The 21,884-nt window shown below is 40.7% G+C and overlaps 3 protein-coding genes across 3 annotated transcripts; all 3 read left to right on the top strand.

The window, feature by feature from the left end:
• Window positions 1-822: 822 nt before the first annotated feature.
• Window positions 823-4,841, top strand: LOC103376002 (glycine--tRNA ligase-like; the record flags this gene model as incomplete). Its single annotated transcript, XM_008306335.1, has 8 exons — window positions 823-990; window positions 1,083-1,190; window positions 2,247-2,392; window positions 2,493-2,578; window positions 2,666-2,775; window positions 2,864-2,957; window positions 3,985-4,175; window positions 4,262-4,841. Coding segments are annotated over 8 exons (1,017 nt in total), but the record flags the coding sequence as incomplete, so codon positions are not given.
• Window positions 4,842-5,428: 587 nt separating this feature from the next.
• hhatlb (hedgehog acyltransferase like, b) lies at window positions 5,429-14,151 on the top strand. Its single transcript, XM_008306334.1, has 12 exons — window positions 5,429-5,611; window positions 8,265-8,406; window positions 10,518-10,585; window positions 10,673-10,786; window positions 11,249-11,443; window positions 11,564-11,773; window positions 12,389-12,560; window positions 12,729-12,873; window positions 12,959-12,994; window positions 13,078-13,279; window positions 13,359-13,500; window positions 13,590-14,151. Exons 2-12 carry the CDS (start codon window positions 8,301-8,303, stop codon window positions 13,799-13,801), a joined length of 1,602 nt encoding a protein of 533 aa, XP_008304556.1. The 5' UTR covers window positions 5,429-5,611; window positions 8,265-8,300; the 3' UTR covers window positions 13,802-14,151.
• Window positions 14,152-15,564: 1,413 nt separating this feature from the next.
• On the top strand, window positions 15,565-19,502 carry klhl40b (kelch-like family member 40b). The gene is made up of 6 exons (XM_008306333.1): window positions 15,565-16,880; window positions 17,240-17,400; window positions 17,500-17,607; window positions 17,716-17,901; window positions 18,653-18,802; window positions 19,112-19,502. The coding sequence occupies exons 1-6, from the start codon at window positions 15,753-15,755 to the stop codon at window positions 19,221-19,223; spliced, it is 1,845 nt and encodes a 614-aa protein (XP_008304555.1). The 5' UTR covers window positions 15,565-15,752; the 3' UTR covers window positions 19,224-19,502.
• The last annotated feature ends 2,382 nt before the right edge of the window (window positions 19,503-21,884 follow it).

Below are 21,884 nucleotides of genomic sequence, written 5' to 3'. Positions count from 1 at the left end.
TATACTACATCGTGATGCGTTTTCAGGACATTCTGAAACGTAACTTTTTTTTCAGACCCAAATACATAAAGTGTTTTTTTTCAGGAAGTACCTTCCTAAGCTGTCTTTAAACACATTCACATAGCTAGCCCGCATGTACTCCGATCTGCCTGAATCTCGATCAGAGTCCCGCCCAGAGCGCGTTTGCGCCACGCCCTGATGTGCACGACGGCCCACAATAACACGGGGAGGACCCGTCCATTGCTGCTTGCAGCTTTAATTAACTTTTATAGTTTAATCAGGGGGATTTTCATTGCATTAAAACCTTTGATTTAATTGGAATTCAATACTTAATGAACCAGTATGTAGTATTTAGGGGGCTCTATCAGCAGAAATAACATTAAATATTAATAATTTTGTTTTTATTAGAATTTAATCACCTGTAACTACACAGCGGTCTGTTTTCATTAGTTTAGAATGAGATATTTGTAGCCACTTGGAGTGTTTTCTTTCACAACTAGTCTGCAGAATTAACAAAACTTTAGAGAGGACCTTTACTGTTGAAGTGGCACCGACTGTAATTCTCCTTCACAAGAAAGGGTGCTGAGAAAGATTCAGTTAGTTACAGTCTACAAACTCACCACTAGATGCCAGTAAACCCCAAAATAATCCTTTTCCCCCCTATAATCTGTCTGCCATCCACACTCACCACACTATACAACTGTAGATCCAATGAAGTGTTAATACTATACTGGTAAATGTGACAGCTACCCTCAATATTTGTCTGATTTAGTCAGTGTTTGATGTCCCTACATCACTTTTAAATCCTCTGTGTGTCTATTGCAGGGAGTGATCAACAACTCCGTGCTGGGCTACTTCATCGGAAGAATCTACCTGTATCTGATGAAAGTGGGGCTCTCCAAGGATAAAGTGCGTTTCCGTCAGCACATGGACAACGAGATGGCTCATTACGCCTGTGACTGCTGGGATGCTGAGTCCAAAACCTCCTATGTAAATCTCCTCTCTTTCATTCACCGGCTTATGTGACAGTTGAAAACAATGGAGCCTCATGTGTGTTTTTTATTGTTGTTTTTCTGCCTCAGGGATGGATTGAGATCGTGGGCTGTGCTGATCGCTCCTGTTACGACCTTTCATGTCACTCCAGAGCCACCAAAGTCCCTCTAGTGGCAGAAAAGCCACTGAAAGAGCCCATATCCTTCTATTGTCCTCATCTAACAACAGCCACTGTAATCACACTGTGTTATACTGACTTTTTTTGTCTCTGTTCTGGCATCAACTGTGGCCGGAGGCATTATGTTTACGGGTGGTCTATCTGTCCTATTCACTTGGATATGAGGAGCTGGTTAGATTTTGGTTGTCACTCTGACCACTCAAAGCACATTTTTGGGCTGTAACTGTAGAATTCATGCACTAATTGTGACACAATTTCATACAAATATCTACTAGGATAAAATAATTACGTAAGTACATTTTACATGCACAGGTCAAGTTCACTGTCACGTCATAATGTTCTCCAATAAACCTTTCCTGGCTGTTATTCAACACCATACCTCAGAAACAGAAGGCGACATTGTGACTATATTTTCCATTTGGTTGGATATCAATTTGGTGACACAAATTCTTTGGTCTTCACTACATATACTATACTAGTTTGGACCGATGTGGATATAATCTGCAACTTGACTGGCTGGCAGATGTATTGTAGTTGTTTTTCCTTTAGATTACAAGACTTTGCTGTTTATCTAACCTCACATCAGGTACAATACTATCTATTCTTCATTACAATCTGTGTTTTTTTTTTTTTGCATCTTGTGAGCTTACACTGGACCCAAAACCGTATTTAAAAATGAAAAATGCATTTATACTAAAACCAATGGATAGCAGCAGTGTTGTTTTTGCTATGTTTTGGATACTACATTACCGCTAGGTGTCACCAGACTCAAAAATGTGCAAATCCTACACACAAACTTTATTTTTACAGCGCAAATTTTGCATAAGATTAAATAAAAACAGTTTTATTGCAAAAAAATTAGCGAATAGTCTTGACATTGTCAATAAAACTGAAATAAAATACATTTAAAAAGAGCAAAGACAGTTTTAATATTACAAAATAGCAACATGCATGTATGTCTTGTCTACTAAGTGCCAAAATGGTATATTGTCAGTATTGGTACACAGTGTAAATTGTGCTGAAGTTGTGCAGTCTATATGTGCTGTTGTAATATTACACCTTAACTTCTTCAAACAAAACAGTAAACGTTGTCCAGTTTGAGCCCAACAAAGGAGCCATAGGAATGGCCTACAAGAAAGATGCCAAGTTGGCTCTGGAGTACCTGGCTGTGTGTGATGAATGCTACATCAGTGATCAGGAGAAGCTTCTCAGTGAAACAGGGTAAGTAACGACCACTGCAGTACACGCAGTTTAAGATCTGGTCCGTAAAGTTCGCTTGTGAGTCTTTATTCCTCCGGTAATGTTGTGTTTGTGTCTGCAGAGAGTTCAGCTTTGAGACGGAGGGAAAAACCTTCAGACTGACCAAAGACATGGTCAGCGTGAAGAGGTTCCAGAAAACTCTGCATGGTAAGAGGGGACATACAAACCTGCTGTGAGTGAAGCAGTGTGTTGTTCTGGTGGGAAAACAACCGTCTCTGTTTTCTGCTGCCACAGTGGAGGAGATTGTTCCCAACGTAATCGAGCCCTCGTTTGGCATCGGCAGAATCATGTACTCCATCTTCGAGCACTCATTCCGCGTCCGGCAGGGGGATGAACAGAGGACGGTAAGAAAGCTTCAGACGGGGAATCAGATCTGAGTGAGAGTCATTCGCTTGTTTTGTTTGAGTTTAAGTTGCTTTGTTTCTTGTCCAGTATTTCAGCTTCCCTGCCACTGTGGCTCCGTACAAATGTTCCATCCTGCCTTTGAGCCAGAACCAGGACTTTGTGCCATTTGTCCACCAGTTATGTGAGTTTGATAATGTTAGATTTCAAAACAGTATGACATATTGGGAAATACCTTAATAAGAAAGCTGATTTCTCTAGAACTGTTTAGCTTAGCTTAGCATAAAGGCTAAGTGATGAGACAACCAGCTAAATTCTGTCCACAAGTGAAATAAAACCATCAACTACATCATTTATAATGTGCATTTGTTTAATCCTTACAAAGAGGTGTGAAAACATAGTTTGCCATTTTATGGGATGTTATATAGGCTGCAAATTGTTGCTAGGTAACTCGTGGAAACTCTAGAAAATTTCTGCTTTTAGCCAAGAAGTAGTCTCGTACATCACCCTCCATAAAACCAGCCATTTCTACTTCAACATTTTTGTGCTGATAAAACAAATGTGATACACTGTGCTAATTAGTGAGTGCGAGGCATACAGGTGGGAGGATTTAGCTACTGTTTCTCCATTTTCAGTCTTTCTACTGAGCAAACAGCTGCTTCGACAGCTGCATCTTCATATTGGTACAGAAAACATGAACAACGAACAGTGATGTCAGAATCAGAGAGTCTTAAAGGCCTCATTAGCAAGTTTCCCAAAATGTAAATGCCAGACATGGCTGATTAGATATTGCTAGTCAAAGGTCAAAGATCACTGCGACCTCACAAAACACATTTATGGCCATAACTTGTGTCTGACAAAGTTTCTCACAGATGTCTAATAGGATCAAATTAAAGTAATGACACTTCATATCTAAAAAGGTCAAAGGTCAGTTTCACTTTGACAACAGAATGTTCTGCAGAAACACTTTTGTCACCATTGTTCATCGTCACAATTCAGTTGATACTAATCTGGGGTTCCTATATGCATTAAATTCCTTCATAATCGTCTCTACATATATGTTGTGAGTGACAGACATGGAGGTACGCTACAATTTTACTGGTTGGCAGAGACATACAATCACAAGACGGTAATTCTAGCTCCATAATTGTATGAATGTCAGATTTGATTCTTTCTAAAGCTCATCTACTCAATCCGTTTCCCCCTTTCAGCCGAGGCCATGACCAGACTTGGCGTGTCTCACAAGGTGGACGACTCCTCCGGATCCATCGGGAGGCGCTACGCCCGGTCGGACGAGATCGGAGTGGCGTTTGGCATCACGGTCGACTTCGACACAGTGAACAAGACGCCTCACACAGCCACCCTGAGAGACCGAGACTCTATGAGGCAAATCAGGGCCGAGGTAACAGTTAACTACTGTTTCTTTTACAAACAAAAAGTCACTTTTGTTGGTATTTTTTTATCCTAATTTTCCAAAATACATCTCAGGTTGCTGAGCTGCCTGGAATTGTTGGAGATCTGGCTAACGGCTCCTTGACGTGGGCTGAAGTGGAGAGAAAATATCCCATTTTTGAAGGACAGGAGACCAGCAGGAAGGAGTAACTAGACTGAGACTCTTCTACAAACAGGGGCAACATTGTCAACAAAGATTTGATATTCAACTGTGGACATTTCTGAAGACATTATGAATTTAATGATTTTATAAACTGGCAAATGCTGTATATGAAGATAAATATAGGCCTTATCATTTGACGGTATTCATAATTAATAGATTCCAGGGACTGTATGTTTGTCTGTAGGTCTGTTCAAACATAATACACAGATGAAGCGCTGCCTGAGGATTTAAATGTGCCACATGGACTGCTCATGCAACATGCTGTAGTCCCCACAGGCCTCCTACCTCCAACTGTGTCACCTGAGCAACTGTCTTAACACCTCCCAGTGGACAAGTATACTGTGACAGCAGAGAAAACATACAGCCTTGTATGGATCTGTGTTTCCTGCATTTTTTTTATACTGTAACCTTTGGTCGACCTTGTCAAATAAATCACATACTGGACGGCACTTTTCTCGTCTCCCACAGTCGTAGGATTGTTTTAGCCGCAGTAATGACACCATTGAACTCCACTGTATTGTATTTTGTGAATCTGTCACTAGTCGGCACTGCGTGTTGTTTCACGGCATACAGTTCGTTGTAGAATTTGAGACATGGACACTTGGCGAGGGCTCAAAATTGCAACAGGCTTAGACCTTCCCAAAACAGATCTGGCAACCCGGAATATGGAAAATAGCATGGAGAGAGAAGAGACAAGAGATCTTTGAATTGGACAATGTAAAAATAATTAAACAAATTCTAAAAATAAAAATGTCATATTGGGTGGTGTAATGCAGTACAGACATGAACAGTTGTTATTGTAAATTGTTGTTTCCAAATGATCAGTTTCATACAGTTAGTTTCAGCATTAAATAGACATATGGCTGCAGGAAGTGGGTTAACACTTTGCTGCATCATTTATGGAAGCAGAGACCATAATAGACTCCTAATATTGTGCAGCTTACAGTCTATTATAGTGATTTAGCAGCCCTCCTGTTCCGCCCCCCTCTGTGTCAGTGGCCAAAGTATAAATACTTGATGTCACCTTTACCCGGTGGCAGCTCCTTGTCAGGGAGTCCACCCTGCTCCTCTCTGTGGAGGCTCGACACATGCAAACGTTTACGTCCATGTTTTTTTTTTTTTTTTTTCAATGTGACATTTTAATCCGTGTTTCCCCCCCTTTTTGAACAAACAGAAAAGGTTTGTTGAACAACTTCCTCGGGCTCCCAACTGCTGCGTTCAAGGTCAGTATCACAACAGGTGCTGCGGAGGACGAGCTGAAGTGCATGACCGTTTGACATTTCCACTGCAGACAATGTGAAGAGAAAACAGGGAGAGCTTTTAATATAGCGAATCTTTTATTTAATTTAGCGTGGAAAACTGTCAGCCGAGTTTGATTTCTTTATTAAAAAGCGGCGTATTTAGTTTTTACTGCGCCCTGTGTGCGTAAAAGCTGGTGCGTAAATTCCCTGGAAAGAAGTTGTTTGGTTAAAAATAGCAAGCAGCTGCGCTTTGTTGAAATCGTTACCTCAGTCGATACTAATCAGCCTTACTGTCCTCCACTGTTCTGTGGCTGATAAATGAGTAATGTGGCGTACAAGTAAAGCAGATAAAATTCCTAAACGATTAAAAATTACGCATTATTCAGCAGGAGACTTTCATGGTGGGCTACAGGAGAAGGTGCAAAGAAATGCATCCAAGCAGCTACTGAACAGGCAACATTACCAGTATTTGGCAAAAGTGCAACTCTTTGATCCTTTACTCAAGTGGGGTCAGTGGTGGGAAGAAACCACACCCACCAGCCACAACATTAAAACCACTGGCAGGTGAAGTGAATAACAGTGATTATCAGTGACACCCGTGAAGGGGCGGGACAAACTGCAGCAATTAAACAGTCAATACATCAAGAATGGGCAGGGATAAGAATCTGAGCAACTTTGACAAGAGTGTAATGTGTAGATGACTGGGTGTCCAAAACAGCAGGTAGTTTAAGTGTTTCCAAAACAGTGGTTTGTGCCTATCGGAAGTGGTGTAGGGAAGAGAAACTGGTGAACAGGGGATAGGATTCGTGCCTGTTGATGTATATGGGGAGCGAAGGCTGGCCTATGTGGTCTGATCACATTTAAGAGCTACTGTTGCACAAACTGGTGAAAACCTCAATGCTGGCTACGATAGAAAGATGTCAGAACACGCAGAGTATCATTGTACAACCACAAACAAGTCAGAGTGCCCAATCTGACCCCTGTCCGCCACCAAAAGCACCAACAATGGGCACATGAGAATTTAGAACTGGACGGTGGAGCAATTTGTGTGTATAAAATGTTGATTTGTAGAAGAGATGGCCGCAAAATGCACTGTGAGAAGAAGGCAACATGGCAGAGGCTGTGTGATGCTCTAGACAATGTGGATGTTACTTCCACATGTATCACCTACCTGAACATGTTGTAGACCATGTTTACCGCTTCATGGCAACACAACTCCCTGATGGCAGAGGCTTCCTCCAGCAGGATATCACTTAAGAATGGTTTGAAGACAATAGCAAGGAGGCTTTGACTCAGCCTCCACATTCTCCAGATCTTGGTGCGATTGAGCATCTGTGAGATGTGCTGGAAAAATAAAAAATATATTGAAGCACTGCTGATGTTGTACAGATTCTTCTACATGTAGAAAATTTTAAAGGAGGAAAATATTTCCCTTTTTACTTCACTAAGTCTATTTTCAAACTCCACCAATATTATCGGCCTGATATTGGCATAAATATGTAATATCTGTCAATATCGTTATCGTTTTTTCTTTTTGCCTAAACCGAAAACCGATAAAATACTGCCTGGATTTTGCCAGTACTTACCAGTGCTCAAATGATGACGACATCAAACTATGTCGTGAAGCATGTAAACAAGTGTGGCTGCAGCAACAAACATATGTCGGTATTGGTTGATATTGGAATGGGAAATTGAGAGTTGGACAATATCGGCATATCTGATAATGTCCAATATTGGCAAAAAAGCCAATATTGGACATTTCACATACTGTGACACAGTGATATGAAATAAACTAAACAACAGTATGGAAAGTGAATAAGATTAAAAAAAAACTTTGCTGAACACATGAACCAATAATATTACGCTGTCAGAGGCCATTTTGCAGAATGAGTTACTGCCTTTTACTTTTTGGTGTATTATTCATCATTCATTACGTTTATTTAAGTGAAGGATGTGAAATCTTCTTGTTATAAAGTCACATTTTTTCAGCTATCACTGAACTACGATTAAAACTCACAATATTTAGCTTCATTTAACATTGTTGTGAGTAGAACTGTCAGATAAAATATAACATGTACAGTAAAAATGCTGAATGTCCCTCTGGAATTTACAGGAGTAAAAGATTACAGTGTCATTAAAGGGAACATTACTCAAATGTTGTACTTACATCACAGGAAACATCTTTTATAACTCTCCACCTCTGATAATGTGTCTGAGCGAGTGCAGAAGTTCAAACATGACAGTTGCCTAAACTAAGAATGACAGATGAGTTGAGAAGCTTATTTTAGTTACACTGTAGGAAAAAAAAAAAACAGAATGGATGTCTCTATTATAAACACTGCGGTGAAAACTGTTGCACTTTCATTTGTGTTTGATAAGATTACAGCTGCTGGTTCAGGACTGCACTTTGGCTGACAGTCATAATGTGTTCTTTTTCCGGCTGTAGTGCAGAAGTGAGTGGGATGTAAAGGATCAGAGTAAGATGTAATCATAGTGAATCATCAGGACATGTTTTTTTTTTTTTGTAGACAAGATGAGGAAACTCTGTAATGCTGTGTGTTGTCATTCCAGAAATAAAACCTGTTTTCATTGGACAGATAAAGTGTCGATTGCTGTGATTGTGGTTTGTGTTCAGGAGCCTCCAGAGCTCTTGTCTCCTGCCAGCTTCATCATGGGGATCAAAGCTGCTCTTCCCAAATATGAGATCTACTTCTACAACACGGTGTTGTGTCTCGCCATGTTCTGGGCGGCCAGCTGGATCTTTGAGGTGTCCAATTGTGAGTATGAGGAAGCAAACACACATAAGGAAATATACTCAAAAGTTTGATCACGTGTTGAAAACTACTCGAGTAAAGCACATATCTTTTGAAGACTTTTCTAATTATAGGCTGTTTGTTTATTCTTAGGGTCCAACATTTAGCCTGCTGGACTGTTTGGGCCGATTCCAATATCTAAAATCTGATTATATCAAATTACTATGTTAGATTTAGTACAAGGTGACTTCTGCTGATTGTGTTTAGTTCAGAACCAAAGGATATTAAACCTACGAATTTGTACGGCAAAGATAAGCATCACATTTAAGATGCTAAAAGGTATCTTTGCTTTAAAAACTATTGGTAATGCAATTATTAAAACCGTTCCAGGTCTATTTGGAATGTATACGTTTTTAAATATCAACGGTAAGTTTATGGTTCCCCGAAAAAATAAATGAAAATCCTGAGCAAGCACACATGTGTTTTCAGCTTTGGTTGATGTTTGGAGGAGATTTGATTTTTGGGTGCTTTCCAGAACCTGACCAGAACATTCCAGGTGTTTCCACTCCATTTGTAGATAAACCCTCTGAACCTCAAGACTCTTCAGTGGGTTTGAAAGGCATGATATCTTTTTTAGAATCCTTAAAATGACACCATTTATCATCACCATTTATATTTCAAGTTTCATTGAATGTATCATGAGTCACATAGAGTCTCCTGAGCAAAATTAACAAAATTGACCAAATCTAAGCTTAAACATAATTTGATTCTATTACATTAAATCACATTATACTACACGTCAAAAATAAATGGTTTTTATTAACCAGATTCTGTACAGAACAAAATAGTCTGTATTTCATTGCACCTGAACAAAATGCACAGCTTTAACCAACAATTATGTTACAAAAATTCAGGGACTATACAGCTGAACTGGGCTGAACTGCAGGCTGTGTTTTACATAAAAGAAGTATGGAAAGAAGGTAAAACATTTAAGCAGTAAAATATCTATAGCATATTGAGTCCCCATGTTTCCCCTTAGTGTTGTTAACAACAGTGGAAACTTGGAAAAATGTTGTGTGTGTTCATTTCATGTTTTTTCCCCCCTAGTTTTGTCAAAAAAATAAATAATAAATCTAAGAAATTCCACGTTTTTTCTTTGATTTATGGCCATTCAACTTGCCATAACTATAGCGGACAGCATTGTTGAGTTCTGTCTTATTCTAGCCATGGTTGTGTTGTTTGCATAGGAGAATTTATATGGAGTTCAGAGCATTAAAATAGATATTCAACTGGGTATAATGGCTGAATCTAAAAAGAAACTCTTTCTTTGCCAGCATGAAGAACTATGACAAGATGGAAACCACCATCTGCTGCTGTTTCACAGTCACTGATAGATTCATATCTGCTATCTGGACTCCAGTCGGACGTGTTGTTCTGCCTTTTCCATGTGCTAACATGCCCACACAGCATTACCAAGAGATTCAATCAAGGAAAAAATGCATTGAATTAAAAAAAAAAAACGTTTGAGAGATAGAACCAGAAAATGTTTGGCTAAAACCAGCAGATATGCTGATGAAGTGACTGGTCATCATGAATAGAAGAAGAATGGCTAAACACCATCAACTAATCAATCACAGTGCCATAAGAGCATAACTACTACTTTTTCATGCTTCCCCAGAAGTAAAGAGATGACATATTTGATCAAGTCTATCCATTTTAAACAAAGCAGTGCATCAGTCTCTCCTGGACGTGAGGCTCATTTGGGACCCTTCAGCTGAAACATGAGTTCTACAGTATCTTGGGCCTCCTGTAGTGCAGCTCAAACAGACAACACAATGTGCAGTGTACGTATGGGGGCAGTGTCACGGTGTGAGGGTGAAGAGTTGCAGCTATGCGGACCACGCTGAGGAGATCAGGTGTCAGTATTAATACCACAGGAAGAAAATAGAGCCTGTGTTGGGCCTGCATTTATTTCACTGGAACAAAAGTTTCACGTTTGCATCCAAGGACAAGCAAAAAAATATGCTGATACAAGACATGCAGATCTTTGTGGCTGTTATTTGCTCGAGAAGTCATAATAAGTTACCATCGATCACCCATCAAATACAGTTTTCTTTGTTCCTGATATTTTTCAGCCAATGCAAACAGAAAGACGTTCAAACCCAGCGTGAAGTCAGGATGGTACTACTTTGGGAGGAAAATGGTAAGAGAGGGTTTACAGTTCATCAACACACTTATCAATAACACCAAATTGTCTCTTCTTACTATTGTTTTACTCCCTGATCCACAGGACACGGCTGATTTCGAGTGGATGATGTGGTTTTCCACCTTCAGAGAGCACATCCTCTTTGCTCTCTCTGGTCATGTGCTGTTCGCCAAGATCTGCTCCATGCTGGCTCCACAGGTGCTTCTACTGACCCACAGATGGATTATTGTCATTGAGCCGCTGTAGGAAGAGTAATGAAGCACAGGAAGTAAAGAGCCGATACAATATCGACTGCTGGAGTTAACGATCTGAGCAAAAAGTCTGAGCTGCTTCGAAATGAGGTGGAAGAAACAATCAGGTTGTCGGGGATGAATTTTCCTCCCGCTGTGCTGCGTTGGTATAAATATTCAGCGACATTTGACATCCTCTTTGTTGCAGTTTATTTTTACAACATTGCACGGTGGCTTTTTATATCATTAGCTAAACAGCAGATGATGAATGGGACCAGGTGGATGGACAAAGGCCTCATCACTGGAGGGACTCTAAGAGAAAACGTGTATTTTTGTTGCACAGATTCCAAAAAAAATGGGCATTGCTGTGTCATTTCTTGGAGATGCAGCAGGTGTAGTTCTGTGGTGATGCTGTTTTTCTCTCCCACAGTACAGGTCCTTGGTGTACATGGTGTATGGTCTGCTGGCTGTGTGGACCAGTATGGGCTGGACCTACGTCACCCTCATCTTATCCCACTGCATCCTGCTCTACAGTATCTCCTTAGTGAAAATCCGCTGGCTTTGCTTCGTCACTGGTCTGTGTACGCTCGCTACGTTCAAGTGTGAGCCCTTCGTGTCCTGGCAGGTAAACTGCAGGCACTCGCAGAACTGTTTCCTGAAAGCAAGATGAACATCGTGCCCAAATTTCCCGCAACTTACCATCTATATACCATGTTTTGTCTTTCATGGTTCCTTCTCCACACAGGCAGGTTTTGTCGAAGGGGACTTTGAGCTGCGTCATGTTCTCTTCTACGGAGGTTGTGGCTTTACCATCATGCGCTGTATGAGCTTTGCTCTGGAGAACTGTGAAAGGAAAGACGGCAACTACAACATCCTGGAGCTGCTCAAGTACAACTTCTACCTCCCTTTCTTCTACTTCGGGCCCATCATGACCTTTGATAAGTTTTATGTTCAGGTAGGTTTAACTAGATTCTTATAATGAATCCTTGTCATCCAGCTGTTCAGGCTTTACACGTCTGGGTTAGTTTATTGCAACAGCTGCTATTGTTTTCTTTAAAAAGTGTTTATTTGCACCTTAAAAGTGAGTCTATATATATATATACACACATCTTATTTTGACATGGTTACCTTGACAACCAGAGAGATATTTTCTCCTAATTTAACTGAATCATGCAGTGATTGCAGAGAAAAAATTAGACAAAGAAAACAAATGTGGTGTTTTTAGCTGAAGTATCGTGTTTTTTATTCACGGCTTAGGATTTTTTTGCCCCAAGTTGAGAATCACTGTCTTTGAAAATTATTTGGGGCTGTTAAACTAACTTATAATCACTGGTTTCCTTTGCTTCCATTACTTTTTACTTTTAATGAAAAGTACGGTTCAAAAGCGCATTCTGCAGTCATGTAAATTCTAGGCTCAGATTTTACATTTTTACATTTAAATATCTGTCAACAATAAAATAAGCCTGATTTTTTTTTTAAGTGCACAAACAGAAGCCTGCTCTTGTTCTGTTAAAGCTAGAGGTCATTGGTGTTCCTGCTAGTTGTGACATGTGTTTGCTGCCCTCTGCAGGCCAACAGATCTGACCTGACCAGGAAAGAGCGGGAGATGTGGAACATCAGCCTGCAGGGCGTGACCCACCTGGGAGTCATCATTGTGGTGGACGTCCTCTTCCACTTCATGTACATCCTCACCATCCCCTCCGACATGAAGCTGCTGAAGCACCTCTCCGACTGGGCTCTGGGTCTGTACCACCATCCTCTAATTCCTATTATAATATTTTAGCATAAGAAGAAATTAGTTATAGTTCCTGCAGGCATATATTAGGTATTAGGGGACCATTTTTATTGCAGCAGTAATGAATTGAAATGAAAGTAAAATGGCGGAACTAATGTGATTTCGCTGTTTCCAGTGGGCCTGGCTTACTTCAACCTGGTGTACGACTGGGTCAAAGCAGCTGTCATGTTTGGAGTCATCAACACAGTGTCCAGACTGGATCACTTGGACCCACCCAAACCACCAAAATGCATCACGATGCTCTACGTGTTTGCTGAAACGTGAGCTAAACAGCTTGGTCACATTTGGTTCAGTATAGGAGTAGAGTATGTGGTGTAATAATAAGTCTGGTGTTGTTTTTTGTAGCCATTTCGACAGAGGGATCAACGACTGGCTGTGCAAGTGAGTGTCTCAGAAAGGCCGATACATTCACGATGTGTTAATCATGTCAGATGTAGAGGTTCTGATGTGGTCTTTATCCTCAGGTATGTGTATGATTACCTGGGAGGAAAGCATGAGAACGTGGTGGAGGAGCTGATCGCCACACTGTGCACCTTCGGCGTCACCATCCTGTGGTTGGGACCCTGTCAGGTGGTCCTGATCTGGGCTTTCTTTAACTGTTTTGGTCTCAACTTTGAGCTCTGGACCGCCAAATTCTTCGCCATGGAGCCATTTACCTCTTTTGAGGTTTGTTCGAGGAGACTGGCTTCACATTTTCAGTAAGGATATTGATGTGAAGCGTTTATTAATAAAGTTTTATTTACAGTTGGCAATGTCGGAAGCGATGTCCCGTCGCATCCGAGCCGTCTTCAACAGTTTCAACTTCTGGTGCATTGTGCTGTACAACATTCTGGCCTTGAACAGTTTGGACTTTGCCAAGTTGGTCACCAAACGGCTGCTTCTCAAAGGTGATTTAGTTTTTTGTTGTTTTTCTTTTCATTCTTCTGAATAAAGTTTAATTAATATCTACTCTATTAACAATAATTTACCCTCCCAGGCTTCCCTATAACCACCATCATCGTCATTTTCGTGACCTACTGCCTGATTCAAGTGATCAAGGAGCGAGAGAGGAGGCAGGCTCTCATCGATGATCCCGATCCACTTCCTCCTCCTCCTCCTCCAAACGCTGCCCCCAGCCCCGCCACCCCTGCAGCTGCACCCGCTGCCCCACAACCAGTCGCAGATCCCAGCAAGGAGAAAGCGGAGTAGATAACTGATGAAGGATGTTACAGCCCAGTAGTGAGCGCTGTCCAGACGCTAACAGTATTATCACCTGTCTAGATTTTATAACATGAATTTTGAATGGATGTAGAAAACCACATTTACTGTAAATAAAGTTTACATCATTTAACAGTATTTATACCTAAAGGACAATTTTTACCTTAATGAATAACATTCACTAACATGTAATGTAAGATAATGTACAGTACACCTGTATACTGTCCAGGAGCCAATGACAACAGCTAAGCATAAAACAACACCGTAGAGACTGTGATTTTCATGATGACCTGATCTTTACTATAATGCAAGAAATAAACTGCAAAGATTTGTTCAAAGCATCATCTTGTGTCTTGACATATGAGAGATTTTGACCTTTGTGATGGAGGTAATTTAATATGAACGAGAGGCTTTTAGCATTACATGAGTCACTGAGGGATCTTCTTAGTTTGCTGCTGAAGTCCAGTTTAATGGGTTTACACAGGTAACGCTTTTAACACCGTATAGTGGAAGAGTTACAGCCACACGTGGTATCTGTGCCTGGACCTGAGTAGTGTAATGAAAGGCCTTTAGGGATAATAAAGAGAGGAGATTCCATTTTTGTGATACACTGGTATGGTTAGAGAATTTTCTAAGTGTTTTGTTTTACAAAAAATCACTTCAGTCATTACAAGGAAAAAAAAAAAAAAAAAGCTCTATTAAGATGTTTTTTTGTTGTTGTTTTATCTTTTGGATGTGAGCACTTCCAAGCCTAACGAAAAAATTTTATGTTTAATATAACATAGAAATTACAGAAGTCAGTATTTCTGAGGCTTGTTCAATTCTGTTCCAGAAGGTCTAAACGCAAAAGGCTAATATTTAGGCTGTAAATGTTAAAACAAACACAAAACTGACCAACCAAACAGAGAAAAAGCTAAGAGCCAGCCTTAGCAAAAGCTAAGTTTACCTACTTATACCATTGTTACTCATCTAACATTTAAGTTGTTCTGTTTCAGTCCTACACACATGAGTCAGGAGCTAAATCCAACACTGACAAAAAGCAACAGCTCATCCTACAAAAAGGTTAGTAGTCTAAAAAGAAGATGAGCTGTCATTGCTATTTCAGTCCGACATACTAAAAGTTTTTCCAAGCTGGTTATGTCCCTAAAAGTGCTGGAATGCTCCTTTAATTCAGATCTTTAATGTTAAAGATTAGGCACTGACTTTCAACGAATGACCTAACCTTACAGTTTATTGCTTGGTTCATAATTTACTGACATGAAAACACCACCAAAGTTGTAATTATTTAACACATTTGACACCAAAATTCAACTTGTGAATTTCTTGACCATAACCTTCCTTCTTAAAGAAATAAAAAATAATTCAATGAGGACACAAGTATTGTGTTAAAATCACAATAAATGACAATATTTCAGTTTGTCCTTTTACGGGATGAGTGTTCCAGTCTAGTGGAAATATAACATAAATGTTGTAATACAGTAAAATTAGGAATTAGCCACACAGCTAAGATGACTCGGTCACAGAGGCCTCCTAAACCAACCACTCCAGACCCCCTCGTGACTCATGATGGGCATTTTTCCCATGATGCAATGTGTCAGCTGTCTGAGCGTGGGCGGATTTTCCTGGGGAGTGGGTAGAGGTGGGGCTGGAGGTGGGAAAAGGGGGACAGAAGCATGGATATTGCATTTCATGTTCCAGAATAAAGCTCATAGCTCCCCACCGAGCGCCCGGCCTATAAATAACCTTCCAGTTGGAGCTCAGTTGAAGGGTCAGGACAGCTGAGGAAGTGGGCCATCTCGGGATTCAGCTGGTGTGCAGACTCACTGTGCTCCTAAATCCTCTTTCCAGGCTAGAAACTAGAAGTACTCTGCTATAAAGAAGATCCACTTTTGTTTGATTTGCAGCCCCTGAAAGGCTCTTCAAACTCCTCCTGCCAGGAACGATGGCTCTGCCTATAAATCCCATGGACGAGCCCAGGATGTACCAGCAGACTCTGCTCCAGGACGGCCTGTACGACCTGCTGGAGAATGACAAGCTGGTCGACTGTGTGCTGAAGATCAAAGACAAGGAGTTTCCCTGCCACCGGCTGGTGCTGTGTGCCTGCAGCTCGTACTTTCGCTCCATCTTCCTGTCTGACTTGGACGAGAGCAAGAAGAGAGAAATCGTCCTGGAGGATGTGGAGCCTGGTGTCATGGGGCTCATCCTGAAGTACCTGTACACCTCGAAAATCAACGTGACAGAGCAGAACGTCCAGGACATCTTTGCTGTGGCTAACGTGTACCAGATCCCTTCAATTTTCACTGTGTGTGTGTCCTTCTTACAAAAGCGCTTGAGCCTCAGCAACTGTCTGGCTATCTTCAGGCTGGGCTTGATGCTGGACTGTCCCAGGTTGGCTGTCTCCGCCCGGAACTACGCCTGCGAGCGCTTTCAGCTCATCTCCAGAGATGAAGACTTCCTCCAGCTGCTCCCCAGTGAGTTGGCGGCCATTTTAACAAATGACAATCTGAATGTGGAGACAGAGGAGACAGTGTTTGAGGCTTTGATGAACTGGGTGTCCCAGGACGCCGAGACCAGAGAGAAAGAGCTGCCAGGTTTGCTGGATTGCGTTCGCTTGCGTCTCGTCACCGAGGATTATCTGACGGAAAAAGTGGGAAAACACAAATTCATCTCATCGAATCCTGAGCTGCAGCAGAAACTCCAGCTGGTGAAGGATGCTCACGCAGGGAAACTGCCAGAGGTTACAAAAAGCAAAAGCAAGAAGGAGGATAGTGGAGCTAACAAAGATGGAGAGAGTGAAGAAAAGGAGGAGGAAGAAGGTCTTCTCCCAGGCATCCTGAATGACAACCTGCGATTTGGGATGTTCGGCAGGGACTTGATACTGATGGTGAACGACGCGGGCGCTGTGGCCTACGACCCATCAGGGAACGACTGTTTTGTAGCAGCGATCTCCACGCAGATTCCCAAGAACCACGTCAGCCTGGTCACCAGGGAGAACCAGATCTTTGTGGCTGGAGGATTATTCTTTGATGAGCAGAACAAGGATGAGCCACTGTGCTCCTACTTCCTGCAGGTAAAAAGAGGTGTTCGATAAAATTTTCAGAAAAGAGATGATGAGAGAAGAGAAAATTGTAATAAAAGAAACTGGTAGATCTCAGTTAAGCCTGTTCTTTGCTACTTCGGAGAAATTACGTGCAAAATGAGGCTCGAAACACCTCAAATATTTCTATTTGATGGGATGTTGTAGCCATAACATCATACAGACTACACGTTTATACAAGAATACACATGTGAAATTAAATCTACATCAGGGGAAGAAAATGGATGTTAAAGGGATGCAACCTGAGAACATGATGCAGCAGTCTTACTACAGTGTACTTGAGGTGGTGTAAACATAATCCATTCACAAATGTTTGACTCCTGTGACCTCAGTACGATCCAGTTGGCGCTGACTGGATCGGGATGCCTCCCCTCCCGTCTCCCCGCTTCTTGTTTGGACTTGCCGAGGCCGAGAACTCCATCTTTGTGGTGGGAGGGAGGGAGCTGAAGGAGCAGGAGCAGACGCTGGATTCAGTGTTAATCTATGACAGACAGTGAGTATAGAGTTAAAGTCATGTTTGAAATGATTCAATTGACCAATGAAGATGGAATCATGATTGATTTATCTTTAACCTGTGGCCTCTCATTTACAGATCATTTAAATGGGGTGAGTCTGATCCAGTTCCTTACCCAGTTTATGGACACGCAACGATATCCCACAAGGACGTTGTGTATGTGATCGGAGGAAAGGGAGACGACAAGTGAGTACATACTGCAAGAAAGATATCATTATCCATATGCAACAAGTGTTTTTTAGGAACACATCTAAAAGGTTTATTTTTACTGTCTTTTGTCACTCTCATGAAAAGGAACTGTTTAAATACGATGTGTGCGTTCGACGCCAAGCGTTTTGAATGGAAGGAGCTCCCTCCCATGAAGACTGCACGCTCATTATGTGGAGCCACCGTTCATAAGGACAAAATATACGTGGCAGCAGGAGTCACTGACGAAGGCCTGACAGACTCTATAGAGGTGTTCGACATCGCTACCAACAAGTGAGTTCCTCACAGTCAGGGTGTTAAGCACCCAAAGCATACGCAAAGACACTTATGAATGTCACCTTAGGCTTCCTGTTTGTAGTATTTTGTATTCTACATTCAAGGAAAGAAAAAACATACTAAAGACATAATATTTGATTTATGGATGAATTTTCTGGGAATATTGCACATATATAAACTCCACTTGTTACTTTCCTCTCGCCTAAAAAATATCTAAATATGTCTCTGAATATTTAGTTTTGCTTACTGTAGTGATGTCACAACAGGTTAAGCCACGCCTCTGGCTGACTCCTCCTCTTCCTGTTGATCCTCTCTGCTGCTAACTGAACAGAGTAAATGCACACAAAGCCTGCAACCTTCTTCCTGAAAGAGATGCAGGTAGCAGCAGCTCAGCAGGATTTAAAGCTGCAGACACTCAAGCAGCCTGTTTGAAACAGAACTAAAACCAGGGGTTATAAACATGGTAGAAGAACAAATATAATTCACAATCGGTGCAGTATTTTGAGCTAAAACTTGAACTACACATTCTGGGGACATGTGAGACCTACATTAGCTTAAAACAGGGATATGATATGGGACCTTTAAAAGAAAATGTTTAAGGCTGTTGGGATTAACCTTACTTGTAAGCTTAGTACATGGCTTAAGTCATTCATGATTATGTTCCAAAAATATTCCAATCAAACTACCTGAGTCCTCTTTAAGTGTTGTGCAGTTAACCAAACTGAACCTCTGTCTGTTTGTGTCACAGGTGGTCAGACTTTGTGCCGTTTCCTCAGGAGCGTAGCTCTCTGAACCTGGTGTCTGTGGCTGGTTTGCTCTACGCTGTCGGAGGTTTTGGCATGATGCCTTTAGAGGACAGTGACGAGATGATTCCCAAAGAGATGAACGACATCTGGAGGTAGATCGTAATTACAGACGCACTTCTTTGAGCTCAGTACTTTGTGTTGAACATCACAAAAGCAATTTATCAAGGGACTGCAGAAATATATGTGCCTAAAAAGTTCAATTGTCTTTGCGAGGTTCATCACATTTTACTGCATTGTTATGAGAAGACAAAATAGAGTCTGGAATCACATTTTAAATTTGCTCTGACGTGTAAGTTTAGTGTTGCAAGTGAACAAAACCTCATGTCATGTTTAAAGATAGTACTCAATCAGTGAATGTGTCACTTTTACCTTTCATGACAAATGTCTGTTAACCTCTTCAGGTATAATGACACAGAGAAGAAGTGGACCGGTATCCTCAGAGAGATCCAGTACGCATCAGGGGCCACGATTTTGGGGGTCCGACTCAACACCCTGCGCCTCACCAAGATGTGAAACCACCTCCAGACATCTGTTTGGGCTACCTGCAGTCCAAATGATTTATCAGGGAGTCCACAGACAGATACCAAATTCAGCTGAGTGTGTTTAGGGTTTGTTTATTTTTGGTTTACACAACACTGTAGCTGTTCTAATTCTGATTATGCTTTTAAATCATGGACAGATTTGTTTTTTCTCCAATTGATACCATTTTTATATATGTGTTTCTGAAATTTCACTCTGAGATTGTTGCACTTTTTGCACTGTTTGGCATAAATAAAAGTATTTAACACTGCCGTTGAAAATGTATGCGTTTCCCAACAGGTGGCAGCAAAGCCATAACATACCATAGGCACCTTTAGGAACCACTATTAGAGCATAAAGCGTGATAAAAACATACTTCCTCTGAGTAAAAATGAAACAAAAACACAGCACACGTCACCATTTGCAATAATATATCTATACTGTTTAATATTGAAATGATTTCATTACGCTCTGCTGTGTTACAGACAGTAAACACTAGTCAATAATACAATAAAAGACAGAAAATACAGTCTAATGTTATTAGCACCTCTAGACACTACTGTCCTTGTACTGTTTTTAGTATTTTCATATAGCTGAACGTGACAACTACTGCCTACACATGGGCTTTGTACACCAGAGTTAACTAAGACATAGTGTTTACATTATAAAGTAGAGAATCAGCAAATAACAGTACACATTATGATTTCTTTAACACAGCTGCAGTATGAGTAAGTATGGGAAATGCACTGGAGAGGGTATGTGGAGAATACATCTTTGAACTGACTATGGCGTTGGCGCCTATGGTTATCGTCACATATATCTTTGCCCAGAAAAGGGGAACAGTCACCGTTAAACAAATGTGTTAAAACAACTAACCGAAAACGTTCACATGCAAAATAAGGAACAACACTTGAATTTTGTTTAGTTTCTATGGAGCCCATAAACTGACAAAATGTAGTAAAGGATTCAGTTCAATTGTTAATTAATTAAAAAACAAATCAAAACTGTGCACCATTATTATTGGAAGATGAAGCTTTTCATTTATTTCAAATTGCTAATGTGTGATTTACTTATTTGCTCCTTGGGTGTTGTTTTTTTTCATTTACCTCGCCACATTTCTAATTTCCTTCATGCATAAATGAGATGGTGAATCCATGTAGGTCTAAAGCAGTGACTGATCTTGGGTTTGTGTAACATTTGTGGAATAATTTAGAGAACCGTGTGGCTATCCAGAGATGCTCAAGGTAACAAATCGAGCACCAACCTTGTCGGATAGCTACGTAGCTGAATCTATAACCTTCTATCATGAAACTACAGCAGCTAGTGCACATGTTCATCATTCATTCCTCCACTGCACACTGCTGTATCACCACCGTAGCATTTCTTCTTACCTTTTCAATAACTGATATGAAGCTTAAAAAAAAAGAAAGTTTAATGCTTTACATTTCTTTATTCTGGATCTGCAACTATTTAAATTATTGATCAGTCTGTTCAATATTTCTTCAATCAATGGGTTGTTTCTTTGTCAGTACAATTTAGAAAATCGTACATTTCCAGTGCACAAGGCGGTGCTTTCAAAATCCAACAGTACAAAACCCAAACGCATTCAGCTTACTTTCATAGAAGACAGGGGAACTCAAAAAAATATCAGATGGAAGGAGCCTAGAGATATTGAATTACGAGCTTTAAAAAATAACAAAATTAACTGATAGCAGCTCTACATTTGACACTCTGTTTTAACCATTTAACTAACAACATCACTTGATATTGTTATCATCAGTTTTGTCAGTTTTGGGGCTCCATATATTTGCCCCAAAATGGGCAGATTAACAAAAAAACCCCAAAAAACTCCTTATTAAAAAAAAAAACAAAACAAAACAAACACCAACACATTTCTTTAAATTCTTACATACAATACTTTCTCTCCGATATCCTTGAGGAATTTTCATTGTTTCTAAAATTAGAAAGCAACATTCCCAACACTTTTTCTTGAAGGTGAAGGCCACAGAATCAAATTCTTTTGGATACACACTTCAACTTTAGCAGCTAAACCCAAAACTACACGTCCCAGCAGACACCCGACTCGGTGATCCCATGAGCACTCTCTGCTCTGAGCCAAGTGCCGTTCTCAAAGCTTCATTATGTGGCAAACACTTGCCTTGGGTGCAATGCAGAATGCACAGTCACTGTGGCGTCTAGGCAACCACTTCATCACTGACAAAACCCTCGTTTAAGGACAAGGGCAGGTCCACCTTTGCCTAATCTAATACAAGCCTTTGGCTGCTAGCCTTAGTAAAGGAGAGTTTGGCTAATTAAAGACATACAGTCTAACTGCCTAGAATATAGGACTCCTGTGCACTGTGCAAAATGTCCCTTCTCAGTTACTAGAATCTCAGCTTTACTGCCATTTAACTGTAAAATATGATTTTATTTTATTTTCTTAAATCAGTAAATAAGAACTGTTTGTTTTATTCCTTTTCAGGATTTGGGGGATGCCGTGGATAAATATGTCTGTCTGGGATATATTTTCTCTATATATCTCAAATAAGTGCTGTTTTGATGCCACAGATGGGTTTTGTCTGTGCAGATGGATTGAGGGAAGACTAGTTCACTAAATAATCCAAGACGAAGAGTCAAAATTCTGAGTTCTAAGGC

The sequence above is a fragment of the Stegastes partitus genome, unplaced genomic scaffold, assembly GCF_000690725.1.
Source record: "Stegastes partitus isolate 25-593 unplaced genomic scaffold, Stegastes_partitus-1.0.2 Scaffold3643, whole genome shotgun sequence".
NCBI classification, from domain to species: domain Eukaryota; kingdom Metazoa; phylum Chordata; class Actinopteri; family Pomacentridae; genus Stegastes; species Stegastes partitus.
The sequence above is the reverse complement of the archived record's forward strand: the minus strand, read 5'-3'. Positions and strand labels throughout refer to the sequence as shown.